The 25455-nt window shown below is 36.9% G+C and overlaps 3 protein-coding genes across 4 annotated transcripts in view; 2 read left to right on the top strand and 1 right to left on the bottom strand.

Annotated features, from left to right (window-relative positions):
- The first annotated feature begins 341 nt into the window (after positions 1 to 341).
- On the top strand, positions 342 to 5270 carry BicD (protein bicaudal D). Its single transcript, XM_066302309.1, has 8 exons — positions 342 to 655; positions 710 to 1075; positions 1712 to 1994; positions 2046 to 2274; positions 2327 to 2784; positions 2968 to 3198; positions 3249 to 3500; positions 3729 to 5270. Exons 1-8 carry the CDS (start codon positions 458 to 460, stop codon positions 3980 to 3982), a joined length of 2271 nt encoding a protein of 756 aa, XP_066158406.1. The 5' UTR covers positions 342 to 457; the 3' UTR covers positions 3983 to 5270.
- A 319-nt stretch (positions 5271 to 5589) lies between these two features.
- LOC136350648 (uncharacterized) lies at positions 5590 to 8682 on the bottom strand. Its single transcript, XM_066302604.1, has 7 exons — positions 8223 to 8682; positions 8021 to 8172; positions 7804 to 7964; positions 7212 to 7318; positions 6979 to 7064; positions 6199 to 6918; positions 5590 to 6134 (listed from the first exon to the last, which is right to left on the bottom strand). Exons 1-7 carry the CDS (start codon positions 8474 to 8476, stop codon positions 5956 to 5958), a joined length of 1659 nt encoding a protein of 552 aa, XP_066158701.1. The 5' UTR covers positions 8477 to 8682; the 3' UTR covers positions 5590 to 5955.
- A 646-nt stretch (positions 8683 to 9328) lies between these two features.
- ssp3 (short spindle 3) overlaps positions 9329 to 25455 on the top strand; it is a 32623-nt gene continuing 16496 nt past the window's right edge. The window contains exons 1-20 of one of the 2 annotated variants that reach the window (XM_066298252.1): positions 9329 to 9527; positions 9652 to 9833; positions 9891 to 10059; positions 10545 to 10661; positions 10715 to 11300; positions 11445 to 11615; positions 11676 to 11811; positions 12062 to 12432; positions 13123 to 13489; positions 13550 to 13699; positions 13753 to 13885; positions 13940 to 14231; positions 14287 to 14409; positions 14465 to 14658; positions 14810 to 15060; positions 15596 to 15671; positions 15724 to 15876; positions 15960 to 16242; positions 16610 to 16739; positions 17191 to 17318. In XM_066298252.1, coding sequence (XP_066154349.1) covers positions 9437 to 9527; positions 9652 to 9833; positions 9891 to 10059; positions 10545 to 10661; positions 10715 to 11300; positions 11445 to 11615; positions 11676 to 11811; positions 12062 to 12432; positions 13123 to 13489; positions 13550 to 13699; positions 13753 to 13885; positions 13940 to 14231; positions 14287 to 14409; positions 14465 to 14658; positions 14810 to 15060; positions 15596 to 15671; positions 15724 to 15876; positions 15960 to 16242; positions 16610 to 16739; positions 17191 to 17318 — 4103 coding nt within the window. In that variant the 5' untranslated portion in view covers positions 9329 to 9436. Of the gene's footprint in view, positions 9528 to 9651; positions 9834 to 9890; positions 10060 to 10544; positions 10662 to 10714; positions 11301 to 11444; positions 11616 to 11675; positions 11812 to 12061; positions 12433 to 13122; positions 13490 to 13549; positions 13700 to 13752; positions 13886 to 13939; positions 14232 to 14286; positions 14410 to 14464; positions 14659 to 14809; positions 15106 to 15595; positions 15672 to 15723; positions 15877 to 15959; positions 16243 to 16609; positions 16740 to 17190; positions 17319 to 25455 lie in introns of both variants that reach the window. The other variant, XM_066298166.1, reaches the window with a different exon arrangement.

Below are 25455 nucleotides of genomic sequence, written 5' to 3'. Positions count from 1 at the left end.
TAAGAAATTAGTATTATGAAAGTGTGTTAACTGAGCAATTACGATTTTAACATCAATTTTTATCATTAAAACTTGATTGGTTGAATTGTTGGTTGCCTCAATCATTTTCATCTTCTTGCTATTTTTTTAATTACCATCTAAACTACAACTAACTGACAACATAATCAGAAAATAAATGTAAAAAGGTACAATTGCAGAGTTGATTGGCATTATTCTAAAATATTGATCGATTATAGAAGTTCATTTTAAATTTGTAATTTAAATGTATTGTTGATTGCCTAGAATTTCTGCATATTCATACGTAAATTTTTATGACAATTAACTTGACATTGACAGTGACGTATTAATAGAGGGTGCAAAAAAAATGGTGGTCGGAGAAATGTCTTGACCACAGAAATCTTTTTACAAACCCTTTTCCGCTCGTAAATTTACGAGAAACGCCGCTGGAAACCCTGTAATGGCATCACAAGACGCCCTTCTCAAGGGCGAAATCGAAAGACTGACCAGAGAGCTTGACCAGGCCAGCAGCGAAAAGGTTCAATCTGCTCAGTACGGCCTGGTCCTTTTGGAGGAAAAGAAGGAATTGCAGCAAAAATGTGAAGAATTTGAGTCTCTGTACGAGAATACTAAGCACGAGCTTCAAATCACACAAGAAGTAACTGGTTATGTGGCTAAAGATTTCAATTACAAATAATTGCATTTCTTGTAGGCATTGGCCAAATTTCAATCTAGTCATAAGGTAACCACCAAAACTGGTATAGAAACTGAGGAATCACTGTTACACGAATCGGCAGCTAGAGAAACATCACTCTACTCTCAAATTATCGATCTTGAAAATGATAATAAGCAGCTGCGGCATGAGCTTGACAGAGTCACCACAGAAAGAGACCGGATGCTTCAGGAAAATAATGACATGGGCAAAGATAAGGAGGATCGCAGCATGGAGTGCAAGAGGCTACGTACTGAGCTGAGAGAAATCAAGTTTAGGGAGAATAGGCTCATTGCTGATTATTCTGAGTTAGAGGAGGAGAATATTGCTTTACAGAAACAGGTGGCTTCATTGAAGAGTTCCCAGGTAGGTGAGGACTTGACTTTCATGATTTTTGTTTTGGCTATTTTTTTAAAATGTGAAGAAAATAATAAGATTTTTTAAATTTAAATTATTTAAAAAGTGAGTAGGAAAAAATCAGGTTAGTTTAGATTACTTTGCAAACACAATGTGAAAAATTATGTCTGTTCACTAATTTAATGACAAATTTAAACATTAAAAAAAAAATTTAAATCATTAATCAAACATATATAGTGAGTGCTCTTGTAAACTTCAGATTCTTGGATCAATATGAACTTAAACCAATTGTGTCTATTCCAATAATTTAGAATCAGTCCAATCAAAACAGATTGACTCATATATGATTTCATTTTGTTCAACCCACGTCAACTTTCAATTAACCAGATATGATACTCTTCTGATATTTTCTTTAATATTCATTTAACTATCTATGCATCTCTTACAATTACCAAGATTGCAATTGCAAAGATTACATTACCAATTTGGACTATACTGTATACATAAATTTAATAAACTAGATAATAAATCAAAAAATATTTCCACAATAATTGTTTTGAGACACAGGACATTGCTTGATCTATTTGATTTGGACTAGTGCATCTTTGATTGTGTCAAAATATTAAAAACTCCAATTTTGATTAGGTTGAGTTTGAAAGCCTGAAACATGAAATCCGTCACCTTCATGAGGAAATGGATCTCCTCAACTTGCAAGTGGAAGAACTGACTAATCTAAAAAAAATTGCTGAAAAGCACATGGAGGAAGCTTTGGAGTCATTGCAAAGTGAGCGCGAGGCCAAATATGCCCTAAAAAAGGAGCTTGATCAACAAATCAACAGGGAATCATTTTACAATATCAATAACTTGGCATACAGTATACGAGGCATGACTGAAGAGACGGTTTTGGGCAGCGATGGAGAGGAGGATGGCAAGTTAAATTAGTCAGTGTAAATTAGGTGCCAATGAATTGGGCGTGCAGGTTTGAAGCATATTGAGGCGTCTTTGTCGAGCGGAACTGGGTCAGAATTGATGTCGCCGGATGACAAACATGTTGACTTATTTTCCGAAGTTCATTTAAATGAGCTTAAGAAACTTGAAAAACAGCTGGAACTGTTAGAAAAAGAGAAGGGAAGTCTCAATCAGAACCTGAGAGACAGTCAGGGATTGGTTGAGAAGAGCCAGGGAGAACTTCAAGTGTTTGTTGCCAGGTATTTTTTTGTTCACTCGGCGAGAAACGTAATATTTACAGCACTACTTTAGGCTAACGCAACTAGCCGCCCACGTTGACTCTTTGCAGCACCTTTCACACAATTATGACAAAGTGCTGCTGAAACCTTCAGAGGAGGTCAGCAGGCTGCTAGGACAGTACCAGCAGTGGTTCAAGCTATCATCAAGGGAGGTGGACCAGCTCAAAGAGGATATTAAGCAAATGGAGCGGCTTACAAACATTTCAGATGCCACTTTAACGTTGCGCAATGAGGTTACCAACTTGAAAAACAAGTTGCTGGACACTGAGCAGAAACAGATGGATTTGGACGCTGACTTTAAGCTGCTCAAGGACTTTGCTTGTCAAGCTGGAGCTTCGTTGGATGAGTCCCAAAATAACCTGCAAAGCGTGACTGAGGAGTTGGCACAGTTGTACCATCACGTATGCACGGTTAATGGACAGACGCCCACAAGAGTTGTTTTAGATCATGAGAAGGAGGGCATGACACCCAGTAAGTTTATTTTTAAGCTAGAATTGGGTATTTCACGAAAAAAAAAACGTTAATTCTTTATGTGCAACAACATATAATATGTATTACACAAATCTTATAAATCTTACTTTGCTATTTTTTTAATTGAATGCTCTACAGGGCAGTTGTAAAACTGGAAACTAATTTTTTTTGGGACGATTACAGTGACCGAAGCTGCCCCTATGATGATCGGAGAAATGAGCAAACTGGAGCTACTCCGAAGCAGGCTTAAGAGCGACGTGCCTCTACACGACTTGGAAAGTCTCAACGACACCGCAATTTTAGCTCGCAACGTATGCACTATCATGGATCAAATTAAGCACCTTCGTGGAGCCATTGAGAACACCATCGAAAAGTCCAAGAGGGAGAAGACTGCCGGAAACAGTTCGTTTGAATGTAAGTCCTCTTGCTATGCACGAAGCAAGCGTACATATCAGTTTCTGCAGCTAATGAGGAGAGCAACCAGGAGATTCAAGAGTTGCAAGAGCAAGTGATTCGACTAAAGAGTTTGTTGTCTACGAAAAGAGAACAAATAGCCACTTTGCGGACCGTCCTCAAGTCTAATAAGAACACTGCAGAGGTGGCGCTAACGAACCTTAAGGGTAAATACGAGAATGAGAAAACGATCGTTTCCGAGACGATGATGAAGCTGCGTAACGAGCTACGGCTGCTCAAGGAGGATGCTGCTACTTTCTCAAGTAAGATTCTTATTTGTGCTTCTAATAAAACTGGGTCTACACGTAAAGGATGTGAACTTTGTTAATGACCGCATGTCAAAATGTCGAAATTTGTTCACGTATACTTTGAAAATGACTATAATGAATTTTTTGTTTTTTTAAATATTCACGGATATTGAAAAAAGTTTATCCTATAGTAAAAAAAAATGTAGCAATAACTGAATGTTTTATGAATTGTTTGTCTTTTAGGTTTACGAGCAATGTTCGCGGCCAGATGCGAGGAATACGTCACACAAGTAGACGAACTGCGGCAGCAGCTGAATGCCGCTGAAGACGAAAAGAAAACGTTGAATCAACTTCTCAGACTTGCCGTCCAACAGAAGTTGTCGCTTACCCAGCGATTGGAAGATCTGGAGGTGGACAGGGAGATGCGAAATGCGCGCAGACCTACCAACCGCAATTTCCAAAGGCCGGGCAGGTCCGGCAGGGACAATATGTTCTAGCCCAGACCTATTTTGTACGCTATGGCGTTTATTACCTCGTTTTTCAAGCTGTAATGGTGAAGGGTTGTTTTGGATGTACGCGGTGTTGCCTGGATTATCTACTGAAAAAAATTGGCGTGAAATTCAGCATTTTTTACACGAGTAATTGCAAGAGGAATTTTATTTCCAGGTTCCTCTCTACCGTATTTTCTTTGCATGTGTATGGTTGTCTAATCTGAAGAGGGTAAGTGGTCACGATATGGAGAGCTAAAATGTCGTGCAGTGGGAGGAAATATTCATTTTTTAAATAGAAATAAACGCAAAAATATTATTTCGTGTGTCTCTGATGATTGAAATCTTAGAAACTATTTTATGACAATATCAGAAAAATTTAGTTGCAACACTGTGTAAGCTGTATTCGCAGCTATAAGTAAGTCTGCAGGTGTTATGATTAAAGTGCGTAGCAGTTTTCCTCCTCATAACAACGTATTTCGCTCATTAAATTTTCACACGTACTCGATTCGACTATTTTCAGCCCCAAAAGAAATTAATGTGATATTAAATAAAAAAAAAATCATATTTCGGCCAAAGTAGAAACAGTAATTCAGTTCGTACAGCAAATATGGAATAAATAATAATTAACGTGTTTTATTGTTAGGTTATAACAATTTTTTTATATCGAAATGTTCAAATACATATAATGAAACACACTATAATAGGCAGGTTGCAATAGTATATTATTACCCACATTTTAGTAATTAGTTATTTATAATTTATGTACTTTATTATTTATTGTTATAGTAAATGTTTTTGATTATTAGGCCCTTACTGAAGATAAGCTGGAATGTAGGTTCAAATAATTAACTTATTTATAATCGTCTAAAACGTGGTGTTAGTTCTAATAAGTGTTAAGCATTTCTTTACTATTATTGTCGTCCCATGTGAAGTTCTTCGTTTCATCGAAGGTTTCACTAAGCTCATCTCAAAGGCCATACGTATATTTTCCGTCGGTTCCGAGTCCACACGTGTAGTCGTTTTTGTCCTTTCTCTGTCCATTGAACCGCGGAAATATTCCCGTCCCTTTTCAACAATTGAAACCAAGAAAAAACACTCACTTGAACGTAATCATCCATCCATTTTTTATCATTGTCGTTCACCGATTTTGAGGCATTTTAGAAATCTGCGTTTCTCATGATAATAGGTATATTTAATATTATTGTTACGACTATTACTTCCACAGTAAGCTTAACTTGTGGTTAATGTTACTTAATTGTACCTAATATTTTTAATAAAATTGATATTAGTCCGATTTTGCACTTTATTTGCCCAAATACGAATATGTACCTATAACAGGTTCGGTCAAACTGATGATTTGAAGCATTTGCAGCCAAAAACTTATGAAAACTATGTAACAGGCTTTGCACCATATACAGGGTGTCCAGAAATATCGTTGAAATATTTAAAGTGATTCTAGAGGTTAAAGTAATAAAAAAGTTCTTATAAACATACCCCAAAAAAGAAAAGAAACGAAATTAAAAAAAGAAGAAAATAAGGAAGGAAAAAAAATAAAAGAAAAAATTTCCACAAAATCGTTGATAATTGGTGTGTTGATTAAATAAAAAATCATGTTTATTTAATATATTTATTAAAGTTAAAATTTCTTGAAAATCGCTTACATAATAGACTCTTAAGAAATATAAAAAATGTTTGACCCGTCATTGTGTCCGGGGTTCCCCGGAAAAAATCACAGATTTTTACCACATATATTATGGTCAAAAACATCGCAAAAGCGTTATTAATTCTAATTAACCTACTGGTAGCCAAGAAGGAAACTAGGACATCCTTTAAATTTGCTTTTATAGAAACATTTTGCCGACATACTTCACTAATACAAAACATTAACGAAGAATATATATTAATTAAAAGAAAAACGTATTCACTACTTGAGGCCTAAAATTGACGACAGTATTGTTGGGATTTTAATCCCATTGTCGTTATTCTTCAAAGGATTTGGACTTTTGTTTGCCATTTTGCTCTTCGTCGTTAAGAGAATCGACTAAAACGTTTTGGTTTTGCAATAAATTCTTTACTTTAGGAGAGATGTTTGAGTATGTATCTAGAGAGCGCAGCTCGTTTAAACACTCATGGGAGGTCACACACTCAAGTCCCTCATCTGGAAATTAGAAAGTAACAAAAACTTCAAATAAAATAAACAAACAAAAACAAATATTAATTACCGTCATGACCAATAAACTTTTCTTGGTCTAAAGATTCATTGAATGTCTTGAGGTACTTAAGAATTTCTTCTGCAAGCTGTTTAGGTTGATTCATTTGCTTTAATAAATCTTCAATTTCGTTGAGAACATTGATTTCCATTGTAAAGGAATCAGTATCCATGAGTTTGGATTTTTCATTCTCAACTTGCTGCAGCATTTCCACTATGGTTTTAGGCTTCTCATTGACTATTTTAGGTTCAACACTGTTAATACATCGCCTCGATAAAACTGCTTCGTGTTCTGCAGTTTCAACAATTTTCTCTGGAAGTAAATCACCTTCTTTATCCATCAAATCAATAGTCTCTACAGCTTCCGAAACAAATTTAATATTTCCCACAGCTTCTCTTTCTTGGCTCAGTTCATGTTTATCTTCAACACTATCTTCACTTTTCATACAATCAATTTCCTGCGCTTGATAGTTTTCAATAAGTTTCTTAACATCTTCGTTAACTTTCTTTATATACTGCAAAGACACATTGAGAGGCAACGCCTTTGAGTAATAAATAGTTTGCACGAATTTATTTATTTCGTTAAATAGCTGGTCTTTTACAGAAACACAGTCATTATTTTCCCGATCTGTTTCATTTGAAATTAAAGTGAAGTCGTTGAGCTGAAGACCTTGAAAATTAGGTGTAGGTTTTGAAGGTTTCCGGCGTGCTGTAGCAGGGCTGAGAGCTGGCTCTAAAATTAATAAGAATGATAGAGATGCAAATGTCTTAGATCGAGAATCGACAAATCTACCAGATGCGGGTGATTCACATACGAAATTGACAATATTTGATGATGGTAGTGTGAGGTTGGACGGTCGCCGAGTTTGGGCTACTCTCCTAGATTAAATAGCGAGAATAAAGCAGTAGTACACATTGAGTTTCAAATGAACACAACTGTCAAAAATCACTGATACTTGACATATTTATGATTGAATATCAAAGTAACAATAAACTCATAACCCCAGCCATTTAGTATTTACTTACAATCTATGTGGTTCCTCTTTATAATGCCAGCTAGCATCAGTGGTTCCATCCAAGAAGACATTGCAAATCTTACAATAGTAGGGCTGAGTCAATTCCACTGGTAAATCCTGTATGTATAATATATAGATATCATTAAGTCAAAAGCAAACATAGGGATTGTACAAATGACTGATACCACCCACTTTGTTGGTTTTTTTTCAAGGATATATTAAACCTGACATGGTGATATGGATCTCCCACTTGCACAATCTGCACATAAACTGGTGAAATGTGTATATGTATAAATGTTAAAATTGAAATAGTAATAGCATGCTTATTTTCAAAGGTATAATATTTTATATACAATGAAAGCTCTCACAAGCAGATACCAATGGCACTGATACATTGCCTTTTTAAGAAAGGTGTCTTTTATTAAAAAATATGAATATATAATGAAATAAACATAGAGATGAATGGAGCTAAATTTTAAACACCGTCACATGACTACTAAATAAATGGCACAACCATAACTGAAATCTGCTTATAAGAGATGTCCACTCAACAAATCTCTTGGTAAAGAGAGTCTTCACTGTACATCCTGTATCATATCTACCCGCTTAGTGAACTTTGCACACCAGTTATTCAAAACCTGTATGTGAGATTCTTCATTCAAATGCTTGGAAGCCATTTTAGTATTTAGCATTTTTACATTACAAAGAGTACAGGTTAAAGTCTTCTTTCTCCTTGAATAGCTTAAAAATTCCACCTCCAATCCTAAAAAGAAATATTAATTAGGTTTTAAACTGACAATATTAGGAGCTAAAAATCACCTCTTTTTATCATTTCTGACTTCATTGGTGCCATAATGCAATGAGGGAACTCCTTTATATGTGCCTCTTTATAAGACTGCATTGGAAATCCCAAGTTGCATACATAGCAGTTGGACCGTCTGAACTGTTCTACTGCTAAAAGGTTAACTGCTCTGGAAAAGAAATAAATGAACTAATGAATCTTGAAAAAAAAAAAAACTACCTTTGAGCCAATGAGGGCATTGGATCAAGACTGCCCAAAGTACTATAAACAGTGGGTGTATGAATTAAATTTACACCAACAAATCTGGAGTTAGTAACATTTTGCACTACAGGACGTGCCTTCATACATGCAGCTAAATTTTGATACGGATTTTGTATCCTGTATAGGTCTTGAGCATTTGAAGTGCCCAACAAATTTTTGTCGAGAATATAGCAAAATGGGTCAGTCACTAAGCCTCTTACAGGCGTATTCATGTTACATAAGACTTGTGAAACTATAGGATGGATTTTGTTATCGGTTGTAGAGTATTTTATTGGTAAATAGCAACCGAAATTAAAGGCGAGGTGAGATTTGATGGGAAAGTTTCTTTTTTTTGCCCTTATGGAATTTAAAATGGAAATACAATACAAAATAACAATAATATAGTAGAGAACAATTAGAAAAATGACAATCTAAAATAAACTAGACATACTTTTTATGTCATGATTAAGTAAATTATGTTGACAGACAGAAGGGTGACGTAAACAATTATTTGCATTATTTATAAATGGCATCATTGCAAATACAACGCTCAAACATATTATTTTTTATTGTTTATTAATTGAAATGTTATTTTAACTTTAAACGAGTTAAATCTCACATATAATCGCCAAGATATTACAAACCTATCAGTGATGGGGAGTAACTCTTTAATTTACCTTACAATTGCTTAGTATATCATTGTATTTAGTTTCAAATTTGTATCGTTGATGTAAATGTTGAGAATAGATATGACCCTGTTAAATGTTTCATGATAAATAACAAATCCTTTAAACAATGTCTTATGTTCACGGTTTGCTGCTTACTGTGAGGTTTTATAATTAAAACCATTATATATAGGGTGTCTTTAGCTGAATGCCCATTAGAGGTATTTAGAAAACCCATGAAAGCTAGAAAATCATAATTTAGTGTGCAGTCATTTGAGCTCAAAATCTGTTGATTGCTGGTACAAAATCGCCGATACGAGATATGAAACCAATTGCGAAGCTGTCAAATATCGAAACAATAATCTGAATGCGTAAATAATCAGCTGTTCGTGGTAATTTTGACAATCAACTGTCACATCAAAGGATTTTTGAAAAAAATTATAATCTACAAATTCATTAAAAGAAAAAACAGTTAAAAAGTCCCTCTATGAATATCATAAATTTGTGCACCGAAGGGTCGTAGTAGAGATGGAGCAGGTGCGCCTCTTGGTGCAGGAACAGGGTCGGGAAGCCAGAAATTTGGTTGCATTTAATATATCTGCAGGCAACAATTTCCCTGGTGAGCTGATTTTGTTACCTTCATCATGCACGATTCATACAGTATAACAACGTTGCGTTCACTTGAAGAGCTATTTATTAAGTAAGAAACATACTCTCAATTTTTTATTAACACAATTTTCCAGCGGGAAAAATATCAAAAAAGCCTCCCTGCCCCCCTCGTGTTTCTGACAGCATGCAAACTCCCAAAGGAACTATAAGGGGACGTACAGGAGCTCGGGTACGATCAGCTTCGACGGGAAGGGATAAAAACTCAGAACTTCGAGCTCGTTATTGGGCCTTACTGTTTGGAAATTTGCAAAGATCTGTAAGCAAATTAACTGCTTGTCACAATATATCTTAAATTGGTAATGATCTTACATAGATTGGGGAAATTTATAACACTGTGGAGTCTCATGAAAGTCTGACTGAGTGCCAAGAGGTGGTTTTAGTGCTAGAGAACTATTTAAGAGACTTTTCTGCCTTGGCTGATTGGTTCAGGTTGAAGTGGGACTATGAAAATACTCCCGCACCACAGAGGCCCACTTCAGTTGGTAAGCTAGTTAACTTTTTCAAATTTATGTTTTTGTTGAATAAAGTAAAAATCAGAAATTTCAATCTTTTATTTAGACTTTTGATTTTTTATAGTAGATTTTACATGGACAATTATATTACTTACACGATCTACATGTACATATTGAAGGTGTGGATGGAAAAGTAATCACAACAGAGTGTGTCTTTAGTGTCGCATTTCTGAGGAAAATATGTTTACATTAAAGAATATATTTGTATCTCAGTTTTGTGATTAATTCATTTTCTGTTTTTTTAGCTAAACAATTGCTTTTATTTGTAATTTGTGAAGGGATAGTAAATTTTAAGAAATTCAGTAGAAAATTTCTTTAATTTGTTTACTATACTACGATGGCTTCATAAAAATTCACCAGCGATTTCTTTGAGTTTCCATAACTGAAATTTTATTAACAATTTAGTTGATTTTGAGCATTATATATGGATTTTATTTGATATTCTATTTATCTAGCATGGGATGTCTCGAAAACCAATCTGTCAAAATCCAGCCCTAGTTCAGCTAGTGGGCGCAACAGCCCTATTACAGCACTATCAGGCAAAATCAGCCCTAGAATAATACCAAACAAATGTAATAAATCTCGCATTTTATCATTTCTTCAATTTCATTATTATTGTTGACAGGCAAAAACTGTAGCTGCACATCATGTCCTTCGAGCCCTTTACCTCCAGTAAGTGTAGCAACATCTGAGGATAAAATTACAATTGGGAGTGATAGTTTGAAAGCTGTGGAAAGTCGTGTAGAAAGTGCCGAAACTGTTCAAGAAGAAGTGCAGAAAACTCCCTCAAAAGTACTGTCGAAGATTGATACAAATCTCAAGAAGAAAACTGAGGGTTCAAAAGTGAAGACAAATCTGGCAAAACCTAAACCTAAAGTAGAGAGTAAAAATGTGAAGAAGGAGAAAACTACTAAGGTAGATGTTGGAGGCAACAAGAAGTCTAATTTGAAAAGCAGCAGCGATAATCTAAAATCTATAGAAAAGGAAGAGAAAAGCTCTAAAACAAACGTTCTTGCTTTAGAGGATGTGGAGTCTCTGCCAAATAAGCAGAAATTTGAGCTGAATCTCACAGAGAATGTAGCAAATTTCTTTCAGAGCTGTACTATAAAAAACATAGACTCTCCTAGTGAAGATCAGCGAACTTACGACACTTTGAGGAAGGTGGGAGTTGAGAGTGCTGAGAAAAGCACCAGTACTGAAGATTTTCCTAGGTAACAAAATTTTTAAGATAAGCATCAACATCGCGCACTTTATTTCACTTAAAATCATGTAAATTCATTAAATTTATATGTAGTGTTGAAAAATTTATACTAAATAATTTTCTATATAATACAAAACTTTCTTAAACTGCTCAGATTGCCGCCTAAAAAACCGCCAAAAATTAACCAGGAGTGTCAGACTGATCCTGAGAAATGTGAACCCACCAAAAAGCCTCTCTCTTTATCTATAAGACCTTCGACTCCAGGAAAGAGCGGCGTGTCTGGTGATGGAAAACAGACTCTTCAGAAATCTTTTACTACTTCTAGGTGGGCTTTAGCTGTGGTTTTAATGTGATTTTCATGATTTTTAAGAATAAAACTTTCTAGACCTGCTTACTCTATGGCGTTGACCAAAAGTGCTTCAGCTAAAGTGGTGCCTCCAAGGCCAAAAGTTGAAGTGAAGACTTCTAGTGCTAAAGGAAGTGTAAATCAAAGGGGACAGGGTTTGACTAGGAGCAGGACCGTAAGTTTGTTTTTTTAGGGGGTTGTTTTATTCTTTACTCAGTCAATATTTTTGTTTTCTTATGCATGTTTCAGGCTAGTATTCTAATAACCCAACCCCACAGAAACCATCTTTCCCCACTTATCCTTTACCTCCATGACCAATTACAATGACTAGAACTAGATTCACTCTAACCTCTTACAAACCTTTCAATTATAAGGTCTTTATACCCCTTTATACTTTCTCAAGTAAAAGGTTTAGTTTTTTTTAGGTTAGCGACATGAAACTGCTCTCCTCTCACACCAGACCCAAAACCTCTCAATCTCCTCGACCAGCAGTCAAGCCCAATAAAGTGGATAAACCATCAACAAATAGACGTCCTTTCGTTTCGATGCCAAAGAGTAAAACTACCCTCACAAAAGAACATCTAACCAAGAGTTTATCATTCGATGAGTATGCTAGCTCAGTGGAGACATTGGTGCCACAAGGGCAAAGCAGGGAGAATGTGAACAATATCCTCAATTCTAGCAGCAGCATTGCCAGCTCGTCAGAGACTTTGAATAACGATAGTGCTAAGGGGGAGCAATTTGATGGTTGGCTTACAGTAAAGGGCAGGAGGTTCAAGAATAATAAACCCAGAAGGTGAGTAAATAACGCTACTTTCATAGCGCATTTGTGATTGCAGAATGGGGGCATAATTGTGTAAATTTTTGAATATTTGAAATGTGTGATAATACCTTGGAATTTAGACAAAATGTTTATCTAGAGAAAAGATAAAAATATAAACCTTCGCCATTTTAGCAAGTTTAATTTACTGTTAAAAAAATGTCATGTCTTTATCATTACATTAGAAGTGTTGCATTATTTTTGTGCCATTTAAACAATTTTGTTGAAAATTATTTGTTTACCTCACCATTTTATTAAAATTCAAACGTAGTTTTTGTATGTAAACGATTTCATTTACAGAAAAAATGTTCAGAGATTTACACAACACGTTCTCTATTTTATCCTAATTCACAATTTACACTTCACTTCACTTTTCATTTGGTTAATTTAGTCGTAATTTTTTCGTTTAAAATTTATAGCACTTTTTCATACATTTAAAATTGGCACTATGCATTCTCTATGCTCCATTTCATTACAGTACACATTATTGATGCTCTTTAAAAAATCTATACTACATCCATTGTTTCTATCATTATTTTGTAAAAATCATGGCTCAATTTTTAGCTTATTGGTGTCACGTCTTCACCATTTTATTAATTTACACGTATTTTTCTCGCTTGGTCATTTTTTATCTACTAATTATTATTTTCATATTCTTAATGCAAGATCTGACACCGGCTTGTCGTGGGCGACTCGATTCCATCAAGTTAGCGCTACCGCGAGTTTACCTGCCCTTGCACTTTTACCAGAATCTTCCGATTCAGGCAAAGCTCAAAAACCTATCGACAAGAGTGTCAAAGACAATCTTAACAACCTGAAGAGCTTGAAAAGTAGCGTAGCGAGCAGGAATCCGCTACAAGGTTCAGCTGAGATTTCCGAGGAAAAGCCCGCTTTGGCTAGCTTGAAAAGATCGCATTCGACGATGAGCAAAAGCAGTTTCTCTCAGAATTCTATGGTTGAGAAGAATAAAGCGAATTTGAGTATTAAGAAAAGTGTAGAACGCGATCAGATGCAGCAACAGAGAAAGAACAAAGTAAGAACTCGTTTTAAGAAGGAAATCTTTATTGTATGTTTTTCTTTTTTGATAATTCAGGAGACTGACGTGGATTCTGAAACGGATGACGAACAGTCCAAGCTGAAAGAAATGCAAGAGGAAATGGCAACTGAGGAGGAACATCGAAAGAAAACCAGGGAGCTTAACGAAGAAGAAGACAGGCTTCATAAGGAAATTGAGAAGCTTAAAGTAAGTATTAATTGTATTTCCCAATTCTTAGGTGTTTATTTATAATCTCACAGCACTTAGACATTGAAGTGGATACTGAAACTGATGGGACAGAGACCGGAGACGAACTTCAAGGCGATGGTCCCATTGGAATGCTTGATGATGATCACATTTCCTTGGAGGCTCGATATGAGCCAATGCTTGCAGGTATTAAATCTTTTTACCTAATTTTGTGGATTTTCAATTAAATATCATTCACAGAAATGTCTTGGAGCGAGCGAGTAGACACTTTGGCAGCTTTGGAAGCGATAAATGCGCGGCATCCGGGAAGAGCGTTAGAATTACACCAAAAACTTTCGAATCCTCAAAGAAAAATTGGCCTTGCTGAGGCCTTGAAGCGATACCAAGCAAAACAGGCCAAGGCGCAACAGAGGCGAGAATATTTGCAATTGGAGCGCGCGCAGAAGTTACAAGCTTTGTCATCTCGAGTGGAGGACGTTAAAGCAGCCAAAGGCCTTTTAATTGAGGAGAAGAGAAAAAGGATGGAGTTGAGGTATGGAAATGGTAAAAAAACACATATTTTGTTCATTTATTTTGGTTTCAAAAAGATTGCAAAAAGCTGCTCAAAATCGCAAACGTCACATACGAGGTATAGTGAAGAAAGCCCATGACGAAGAAGAGAAATTGAAGGAAATTGCTTTTATCAACGAATTGGAAGCTCAAAACAAGAGGTGAGTTATTTCCAGTTTTTAATGTAATTTTAATCGTTTGGAGGGGGTTTTCTAGGCTCGATTTCCAGCAGTCTTGCCGAGAGCGTCGAGGCCGCATTCAAGGCATCCATGAAGATCGGAAGAAGCGACAGGAAGAAAAAGCTGCAAAGGAGGCAGCAGTGGAAGAGCGACGCAAGGCCTTGGAGAGGGAACGTTTGGAGAGGTTGGACAGGCTACAAGACGAACGGCGGCAAAGGGATGAGAGAATAGGTACGTTTCTCTTAATCCTCAAGAACTAAGACTTGGCGACAATACATAATGTTTTAGAACAATTATATCTGAAATTTGTGCTGCTTCTTCACTTGTTTTAAAGCTTGAAAGGTCACCTGAAATCTCACTTCCATTTAATGCTCTTTTTCAGGTCAGCAACAGCAACAACGCGAGCGAGAACGCCAAGAACTGGCAAGAGAAAAGGCGAGAGACCGAGAGGAACGTCTCTCCGCGCTGCACGAGAAACAGTTGGCCTCGACTCAAGAGTTGCAAAAGCGCATTGAGCAAAAGCAAGAGGATTCAAAGAGACGACACGAGGAAAACATGGAGCAAATCAGACAGAAGGCGTTCGAGTTGTCCATTTTGCGATGTCACCAGGACGACAACCAAGCCCCGAATATGGTACCGTATCCGCAGGCCAAGTTGTGTACGGTGTGCAATGTGCTTGTAAGTAACCCCAATCATTACTTCATTTACTAACTATATTTTAAACGAGGAAGCACTGTTAAGGCGCAAGTATCTCGTTCATTTTAACGTCATAACGTTTTTGCGTTAGATCACCGCTTTGTTGTGCCGTTGTTTATGTATTACATTGATAAACTTTGGTTACGAATGAGAAAAACTGTTTGTAATTAGTTTTTCTTTGTCATCACGTCAAAATTAAAATGAAAAAATCTATTTCTTAGTTTTTTTTTTGTAATTTAGCTGTAATTTGATCATAATTTATATCCAATTTTTTCCTTACGCCACGAATTAAATATTTTTGTGATGTAACAAAGTTTTTCAAATCAAGATATTGATCATTTTAACGGCATCAAGTTCTTTTTGTTATAAATCGTGGCTTGGTTTTGATGTTGTGGCTTCTATATAACTCTAATGGAATAGGTTGTTACTTACGGTTTTTCTCTGCTGCTAAAGTTCTCTCGATTTTTGGTAGATTAAATCGGAAGTGTACTTAATGAGTCACTTGCGCGGGAGGCTGCACCAGGAGGCAGTAAGATTAGCGGACCCAGGTAATTTTTCTGTTTTGTGCTTGAAATTATAAATTTTTAATTGAATGTGTAGGATTGTCAGCAAATGAACTGGAGCAATATAATCTGAAACAGATAGTAGATGCTCCGGATGGGAAGGAAGATCCCACAATTATCGCCGCCAAAGAGAGAGGAAAGTCATATAGGAAGAGATGTAAGAAGATCAGACAGAGGATGGCGACTAAGGGTAAGCCATTATGGGGTTTTTGGTTTATTTTTTCACAAAATTGCTTTTTTGCAAAGTAATCTTTGCTAAATTACTTTCCCCAGGTGCCGAATTTGAGAGTTCCTACAAACCACCAATCACTGATGGTAGTAACAAACGCAGTTTGAACAGAAGCATTAACACCATTGGCAGTATCACGAATCAGGCATCCCAAGGCTTGTCTCCTTCTTCTTTGAGTCAACTGGACCGGATCCTTAACGAACTCTCCCGGCTGCTGGCCAAAGGCCACTCCAATGACGTCCTCATGTTCCAGAGTGTGGGTGGATTCGCAGTTTTGGGCAAATTGCTCGCGTTAGGATTGGACGGAAATCAATCCATATCTGCCAAGTGAGTTTTAGTTAAGCTTATTTTAGATTATCAAATTTGGTTAAAACAAAATGATAGGGGTTCCTCAAATGGCAAATCTCCATTAGATTGATTTCTATTGATTTCTGTTCTATAATTTTCAAAGATCAACCTAATTGAAAAGTAATTTTTAGCAAGAAGATTAGACCGCGCCTCCATAATTTCTTCACGGTTTCAATATTTGTTGGAATGTCAAAAGCGATCGAATACAGAAGTTGACTGAATGGTTGGGTCCATATCTAGTTTTTGTTCAATTTGCGTGTTGTCGATGATGTTTTCTTAAAACTAAAATAATCAATTTGAAAACAGATGTTATTTGGTTATTTTTTAATGACTTCAATATTTGCAGGACGTTGATAATTTGCTGTAATCTCTGGCAAATCTCTTGTAAAGGGCCGGACGGTTCAAAAAACAGCGAATACGTGATTTTGTCCAACAAACTAACGCCCGCCGTAGATCTGCTGAACAACAGATTGCAAGTGAGTATAAAAATGAGGGCATTAGTGTGGAAAAACGCTCGTCTATTTCGAGTTGCGCCCATATTGATTTTTTTTTTCATGTGTAGGGTTAGCGAATTATTGCAAGTCATTTCGGGCCGGTTCGAATCGGAAACGCAATTGCGCGTATCAAAGCTAAAACTAGGAAAAAGCGCCGGAATCGAATGAAATTTCGAGGGTCCGAGAGATGGGTTTTAGTCGGGTCATTTGGCGATTTTTTTAAATTGGCAAATACCCTTTTTTAGGATGTAAACGAGAGTTTGGGCCATAATTTTCGTTTTCATTTAGGAAATGTAGTTGAGACAATTTTATGTGAAAAGAAAAAGAGGGACTGCAAAATGTTTCGTTAATTTTAAGACGAACTATTGTCGGAATATACCTGCAGAGTGTTTGTAAACGAAAAGCTAGTTTTCAACTTTTTACGTTTTCCCAGGATTTAGATGACTGTGAAGAAAACCTCCCATCAGACCCTCTCAGCACCGCTCTCATGCAGTTCTTGGCCGCAGTCTTGCACAACACTCCCAAAACTACCCCCTCGGGCAGGGTCCACGACATAGTCAGGTTAGTCTTAATGTTAAAATAACTTTCCTATCGATATTCATAAAGCAGAACGAATAGAAGGATGAATTTATAAAAACAAACACTGAAAAACTTTAAGTGCGCCGAAGTAATTCTCATAATAAAACACAACATTAATGTGTGGGAATTGCTTATAGGGACAGTCTTCAAGGCATTCCCCGACACTTACGTATCAAAACAGACTTAAATTATTCCTTAATTGTGATTGTAGGTCTAAAAGCTTGATTTATCCAGGAACTTCTTTATTATTAATGAGACTGTTAATACAAGTTCTTAACCCCATTTGGGTCACTCCTTAAATTTTATCGTCTAAAATATTTTCCTGTCCAAGTCGTTAATGTTGTAGTGACAGATGATGAAAGTGTACTAGTTTTAAGGAGTTAATATACAGGGTGTCCCAGAAATAAGTGCCATAATTTGAATCAATAATAGAATTCGTAAAAAACAATTTTTTTCAAGTACATTTTTTGCATAAGGGGTAGTTTTCCAGTTCAATTCATTAAAAAATTTAACAATTCCGTTACCCGCGTATGGCATCTAAAATTGTTCATCCTATTTCGGATCCTTCGCATAGATACCTATCAAATTTTTTGCCTGCTTTCTGATGTGCATGTTTTTTTTTGCGAATAATCAACAAACGCGTACAGCTAAGTAGAAGGAGTTATTGGGGTTTTACGATATTTACTGTTAAAATAATTTAAATTTTTGGCTTACCTACAAAAGAGACTACGGTAAGTGTTCAAAATGTCTTCCATTATTCTTGGAAATTAGGAGTATATTTAGTGGAAATTGGGATTAACAAAACAAGAATGCACCAACTGACTTTACTTATGAACGGCCGAAATACTACTGCAGTACGAGCATCGTGAAAGATTACAAGAAATATTTCCATTTTTATATGCCGATCCAAACTGCAAATCACGGAAGATACCTTGGCATGCACCTTGACAAGAGACTGACTTACAAAATCCACATCCAAAAGAAAAGAAAAGAACTGGGCATAAAATCTAGGAAAATGTACTGGCTGATTGGAAAAAAATCCAAGTTAAGCTTGGAAAACAAGATCCTACTATATAAAACAATATTGAAGCCCATCTGGACCTATGGCATCGAGCTCTGGGGAACAGCCAGTACAAGCAACCTAGAAATCTTACAAAGATTTCAGTCAAAAACACTAAGGCAAATACTAAATGCTCCGTGGTTCGTCAGTAATGCGGCAATTCATCGAGATCTGAATGTCTCCACAGTCCAAGGGGAGATTGGTCGGTTAGCAGCAAGGTACCGGAGTAGAATTGAGGGACACCCGAACCCCCTGGCCACCAACTTATTGAATGATAATCGGGAGAGAAGACTCAAAAGAGCCATACCGAAGGATCTACCGGAGAGGTTCTAGAATCGCTTATAGTTTTGGTTTATTTTATTAGTTGTTTTGTTTTTACTTTCGCTACTAGCAATGTTTGAAATTGATTAAGTCACATTCGTTAAAAATCGTATGCGACTACTGAGCTGTGTTACGAGTACAGATTGATTTAAGTTTAATGATTCATCTGATCTTCTGAATGCTTTCTGAAGTACAAATGTAAGCAGATTGTAGATAGTTACTGGAAAGAAAAAAAAAAAAAAAAAAAACTATTTAGATTTTAGTTTTGTACATTGATTTGTAATTTAACACATCCAATAATTGTTTTCAAAGCATAATTGTATTCGGCGTTGAAAATTTTCTTTTACCCTCAGTAACGTTTCCCTATCATTTCGAATAATTCTGGCGGCATTTTCAACGCGTTCTTGTAGTTCTTCAATTGTATCAATGGAAGAAAAATAATCGATCTGTTTCATATGGCCTCATAAATAAAAATCGCAAGGATTTAAATCTGGGAATCGAACGGGCCACGCAACAGAACCATTTCGACCAATCCACCTACTGGGAAAGTACTCATTTAACCATTCTCGTACAATTCGAGCGTTATGGCAAGAATCACCATAATGAAAATACCATATGTTTCCACGAATTTCCACCGAAACATCTTCCAATAAATGATTTAGCTCGTTGATTAAAAACTGTAAATAACTTCTACCATCTAATCGATTTGGTAAAAAGTAAGGGCCGATGAACCGACCGTTTATTATTCCAGTTCATACATTTATTGAAAATTCCTCTTGAAAATTGCGAGGCTTCATACAGTGAGGATTTTCATCTGTCCAAATGGGAGTGTTGTGCATATCAAATACTCCTTCCCTGGTGAATCCCGCTTCATCGTTAATAAATACATAGCTAAGAAAGTTTGGAATTCTTCTTAGTTTTCTTAAAACCCAGTTGCAGAAACGCTGTTGATGATGATAATCCTGCGATTGTAAACACTGAACGTTTTGTACATGGTATGGGTATAATTGTTGTTATTTTAAAGTCCTCCAAACAGAACTTTTTCACACATTGCGCTCTATTGCCAGTCTACGAGAGCTACTCCCAGGATTATTTCCAACATTTTTCAAAATTTTATTTTCAACATTTGCAAAACGATTAGGCCATTATTTGCCGCGATTTTGATATGCACCTGCAAGAGTTCCACTATTTCGATGTCTTTGAATAACACGAACAAACGTGCACCTATTAGGTGTAGAACGATCCGGGAGACGATGTGTATGAACCTTACGAGCCCGATTAGAATTTCCACGGGCCTTTCCCATAAGCTAACATCATATCAGTGTATTCATTATTTGTAAAACGCGGCATTTCACACGAAAATTTCTCAATACTTTCAAACGCTAACACAATAACAGAAACGACACATATCGATCGTAAACAATACAAGACTTGCGGTGCATAGAGCTTAACTCACGGGTAGTAAAAAAACTTTACTATAAGAAAATATCAACAAAATATCCAGTGCGTTTCTGGATTTTTTTTTAAATTCATAAGCGGTCCATAGAGTAGCTTTAATAGGTAAAAATACCGGAAGTAGATGTGACTTAAAAAAAACTTATTCGACAAAAGTTGTTATTATTGACGAGTTCTGTTATTTGTTGAAATTGTGGCCTTATTTCTGGGACACCCTGTATAGAGGTAATCTATAACAGATATATGAAATAATTTTGCCAGTAAATATTATTCTATGAGCTGTTTTGCAATTAGTTATATTTTTGAATTTGCCACCAATCCATTGAACGTTCCGTGAAAAATATTCGAGCGGTGTGACTACGACGTGCGCCTTTTCTTCTATCGTACGCATCTAGAAAAGACAGAAATGTCTGGAAAGCCGGATAAGATGTCACGATATTCAATTGTTTTTCACTTTCCTTGTCCTATTCCAAATATAGCGTCGCGACATACTTTTTTTCTTACATTTTTAATATTTTTTAAGCGTAATTTGCGGTAATTTGAGAAAAAAATGCGTGACAATAGTGTCAAAATTCTTCCTAGACCTTTCAATGTCAACATTTTCTAACTCCACGTGCCGCCCCACCCCGCTTCCCTTCCCTTCCCCTTCCCAAGGAAGATGTTTCAATATAAGTCACCGTTACATTGCTAATTTCTCTAATTCTTTTACTGCAGGAGTTGTAAAAAGACTAAAACACTAAAGTCGAAACGTTCTTACCTGTACCTACCTTAAACGGGGAGAGGAAAAATTTTAATAGACCCGATACCTACAAGCCGATTTCGATGTTAATGCAACGGGTTCGTCGATAAGGGGTCGCTACTCGGACTATCTTTATTGCGGTGTGGTTTTAAAAGCGAACGCATAAAGTTTTGTTCTTGTCGTTCCGCTTGTTCGTGATTCCGCGGAATTAAGATTTTGGATCGATCAGATCAAGGACGCAAGCCCGTGAGAAAATCAAGAAAAATCTACCATTAATTGCAACAGTACCACCATCTATTGCCCGTATTCGATCGTAAACTGACATGTAATTTAATTTTAACGTAAACAGAAAATTGTCAAAGAAGATAGATCGACAGATAGATAGATGGAGGGAGAGAGACAGAGAGAGTAATCATCAACACAGAAAATTAAATTTTAAAAAAAGGTTTACTTAGGTACAAAGGTTCAACTCCTACGACTTACCTGAAATCGACGTTTTGAAATTATCGTATGTCTCATGTCAAACAAAACTGTCCGTTCTTACCGATTAGAAGAGGACCGCAAAAGCGTTTCACACATTTTAAACACGTTTCTATGAAGTTTAGCTTCAAATTCGTATGATTTTTCCAAATTTTTGGTCACTTTTTCACTCGAAATTTGGTATTTGTCGCGAGCGAAACAGGAGCAAACTCGAGGACGCCATTAATACTGACAATCGAAGTGTGATTGTTTTGCTTCCAAAGCCTTGTTGACTGAAAGTGCCGCTTTTGTGTAGCGAATTTTTTGGAAAATCACGTGTCATCGAACACGGCCACATATAAACAATTAAACGTTAACAAATACTACTTAGAAGAGTAACTAACACAAAAAGTTAATTGAAAAATACTAGTTAAATTAGGTACAATAATTAAACAACAATCACTTACCTCGGATCAATCTTTTGAAATGGTTGCATGACTAAAAAAGCTCATCCCTCAGTGGTTAATAAAGTAAATTTCAGAACATTTCACATATTTTACTTATTCATCTTCGATATGTTTTTTGGCTTATTGTTGAAATGTACGTTTTTCTGCTCATTTCTCTTAGGCTCTGGAAGAGGCGCCAGATTTGTTACCAAAACGATGAACATTCTCACTTAGTTTTAATTCAGAATAACGTGTAACACTGTCCCCGTTTGTGTGTGAGGTCTTATATCTAATTTGAATAAGGAAACACATTACCAACCTGCTTCAAATGTATAAAAGACGCTTACAAGCCATGTTTATCGTTAGAAAATTCCCTTTTCAATCTGATGCTTCGCAGTGCCCAGGTTTTTTTAGGCAGAATGTCTGCATTTGACCTTCGAAAATGGTTCCGAGTTGGTGTAAAATTCAATCGATCTTAATCGTCTAGAGATGCAGTAATAATAACTAAATTAGGGGTTTCCTCGTATCGAGGGCTGCAATAATTAATACGAGATCGTGCACTCATGTCATTGGCAGTCCTTTTCTAACCATTTTTCGCCGGGCGCAAATTACCATAGAGAAGTGTTTTTACAATACGTTTCTCTTTTAGAAATTTTTACTATGATGACGCCTATATTAAAAATATTTTTGAAAACATTAGTAAGGGATTATGCCTGATGAAATCAGGCACCAGTGTTAAACCTAAAAACGAACAGTACTCCACTGGGGCCCATACTGAAATATTAATTATGACGACAGCCCGAAACTTTTAATATTCAATATTGCTTATTAGTGGCGGTCTTATTTATTTAAATTATGTTACTACGATGAGCGATTTGTCAGCCCAATTGAAACTTTTCTAACATTCTTGCGAAAGGTCAAAAAAGCGCTTTTGCAGAATTAAATGATTAGAGGGAGCAGCGGCTTGTCTCGCATGTAAACTGAAGACAAACAACGCTGTATTTTATTAGGTCAAAGAGGCAGGGCTCTGCCCCATTACCAACTAAAAATGATACGATTGTTCGCATACATTAATGAATCGAAAACTTAATTTTTAAACAAGACTCGAAGGAATTTCTAGAAAATCCTCTTGTATATGTTTTCCTATATGCTTAATGGGGCGCCTCTAAAAGCAGCACTGAGCCCCCAAACACCCACTAATAAATATTTTATAGCCCTAATAATCCGACGATGATCATTTCATTCGAGATTTATACGAGTTTAATTCGATCGCGCTCTTTTGTTCGCTCTCGGCCGGGGCTGTTTTCGGGGGCCCCCGGGGTCGACAGATGTGCTAGCTGAGCAGATAAGGGCTCGTCCTCATGTCTGTCTATCATGTGCCGCCTTATCGGATACGGCTACTTAACCGTCGGTTTTTTTGTGATGTCAGGATACACGTTTTGATCCCTGGACGAGCTGAGGATTGTGAATTGTTGCAACTTAACTATACGGCTAGAATCTAGAATTTTAAAAGATATAAACAAGAAATTGGGTGGTTGTGTTTTTCACCCTGTATTTTGGAATTAAAGCACCTGCGAATCAATATTTACACATTGATCTACCAGAGGAATAAACTCTTCCGTCAAATTTTGTACGGCACATGCGCAATTTGCAAAGTGTTCTTGGTTGAAAGGGACAGCCATGATTTTCTACAGGGTGGAACAACTAGGTGTCTCCTTTTCATTATTAGCAAAATTCGTAACTTTTTAACAACACTTTCATTATGGCACAAAAGGGCCGATTTCGAGAAAATTTTTAATTTTTTTATGAGGTAAGAACGTTGTTTCTCATCTCGATAAAACAATAATCCGATTGTTAGCACATGTCGTCCCCCTTCACAATTTCGAAATACTGGGGGTTGCTCATTCCGTGGCCATACGGTCAAGTTCGCATCGTGGGCGACATGTGCCACTGTAGCGTCCCCCGTCGTCACCGAAACCCGGACGTAGGGCGCGATTGAACGGCTTTATTTGCCTCGACTCGTGTTACTGTCAAATCACTTCAAAATATCCATTATTAATGGACTAGGGACCAAGACTAAAACGAAAAAGTCTCTACGAGTACGGATCTGCGCGTCCTTGGAAACTTGGCAAAAGGGGTATATCGATGTTGCTCCCCCTTGGACGCAATCAGCTAATGGCCAAGGGGGGTCATTCACTCAAATACACAGTGGGCGCCCTGACAACCGAAATATCGAATTCCTGCGGCATTGTGCCGTCCATCATCGGATCATTAGCCCGGATTCCGGGCCGGTACCTAATCAGTAAGAACGTATATTTTAACGTGCAACAAGTCGTCGTCGGACTTCTAGGAACCATCGGTCCGATTAGATATGGCGGAAATCTCGCGGCCCATTCGCCCGCGACTGGTTTTCGGCCGTGGGGCCCCCATTATCGGCCACCTTTTTGTCCTTTTGCTCGTAAATAAGATTGGGCAATGGCGGACCACTAGACGGGTTCACTAATTGTACCTAAACAACCCTCTTATCTCACTCTCTCTTAAGTACATTTCAGTTTCTATTGAAATTTGGAGGAAACCCCACGCGGCAACGCTACATTAGACCCCAGACTATAGGGTTGAATATATTTAATTCCTACCATGCATTTTGCGCCTCTGTCGTCTTGTTTCTTTGCGTTTTATCTGCAATAATACTGGAAAGCTGAACATAAGGCTTTGAATTTGTACAAAACGAACCCTCCGGAGAATCGATACGTATGTGCATAAAAGAAAAGAGATCCCTCCGGTTGTCACATCCACCTACGACAATATTTGGAGAGTCGTCTCTATTGACGGGGACGTCATCGGCGAAATTGCGCCCCCCAGAGGATTCATTCGAGACAGAAGTGTACGCTCTCGTATACCTCTCACTCGCACTCTCTCTGACTCTCACATTTTTAGCATACTTTCCAATCTTCACGGCATGTCCAAAAGGGAGATAAAAAAATGAAGATTCCTATAACCTGCCAAGCCCCATTTAGTTTGTGAATGCCTGCCCTCGCTATTAGTTAGTTTCACAACAACCCCAAAATCGGAATTCTCTGGCCCTCTATTATCATTATTATTTTTTAATCAGCGCGTGACAAATCCGCCACCCCATTTATATGCGCCTACACGCTGTATTGTCATCGCAGCTGACGCCGATTCGTTTGTTTTATTTCGAATCAATTCCCGCTCGCCCCACCCAAGGGCTGATCACATTGATCGGGTTTAATGTCAATTGTTTATTAATTCCAAACCAAAACATTGCAGTAGGTAAACCCTTTGATCAACATATCTATTGGGAACGAAACGGCCGATGAAGGCGCTGCGAAAAGTAAACAAAGCGAGTGACAGTTGATAATCTCAAATGTCATCATATTATGTCAAAACCTAATGGAGTAATTACTTCGAATAGGAATCTGTTTGAAATTTGGTCTAATTTTTAGAAGTTTGATTGGAAATTGAAATTACTGTTAACGGTGGTAAGACGTATAAAAAATCGAGGAAAGCGAGTAATAAATAATAATCTTACAAAATTTCAAATTTAACTTTGAAGCTTCGCTGTGTAATTCGACTATCAGAAGGCGCATTCATTTTTAACAGTTCCCAATCGTTTTACAA

Source organism: Euwallacea fornicatus, chromosome 1 (genome assembly GCF_040115645.1).
Source record: "Euwallacea fornicatus isolate EFF26 chromosome 1, ASM4011564v1, whole genome shotgun sequence".
Lineage (NCBI taxonomy): Eukaryota > Metazoa > Arthropoda > Insecta > Coleoptera > Curculionidae > Euwallacea > Euwallacea fornicatus.
The sequence above is the reverse complement of the archived record's forward strand: the minus strand, read 5'-3'. Positions and strand labels throughout refer to the sequence as shown.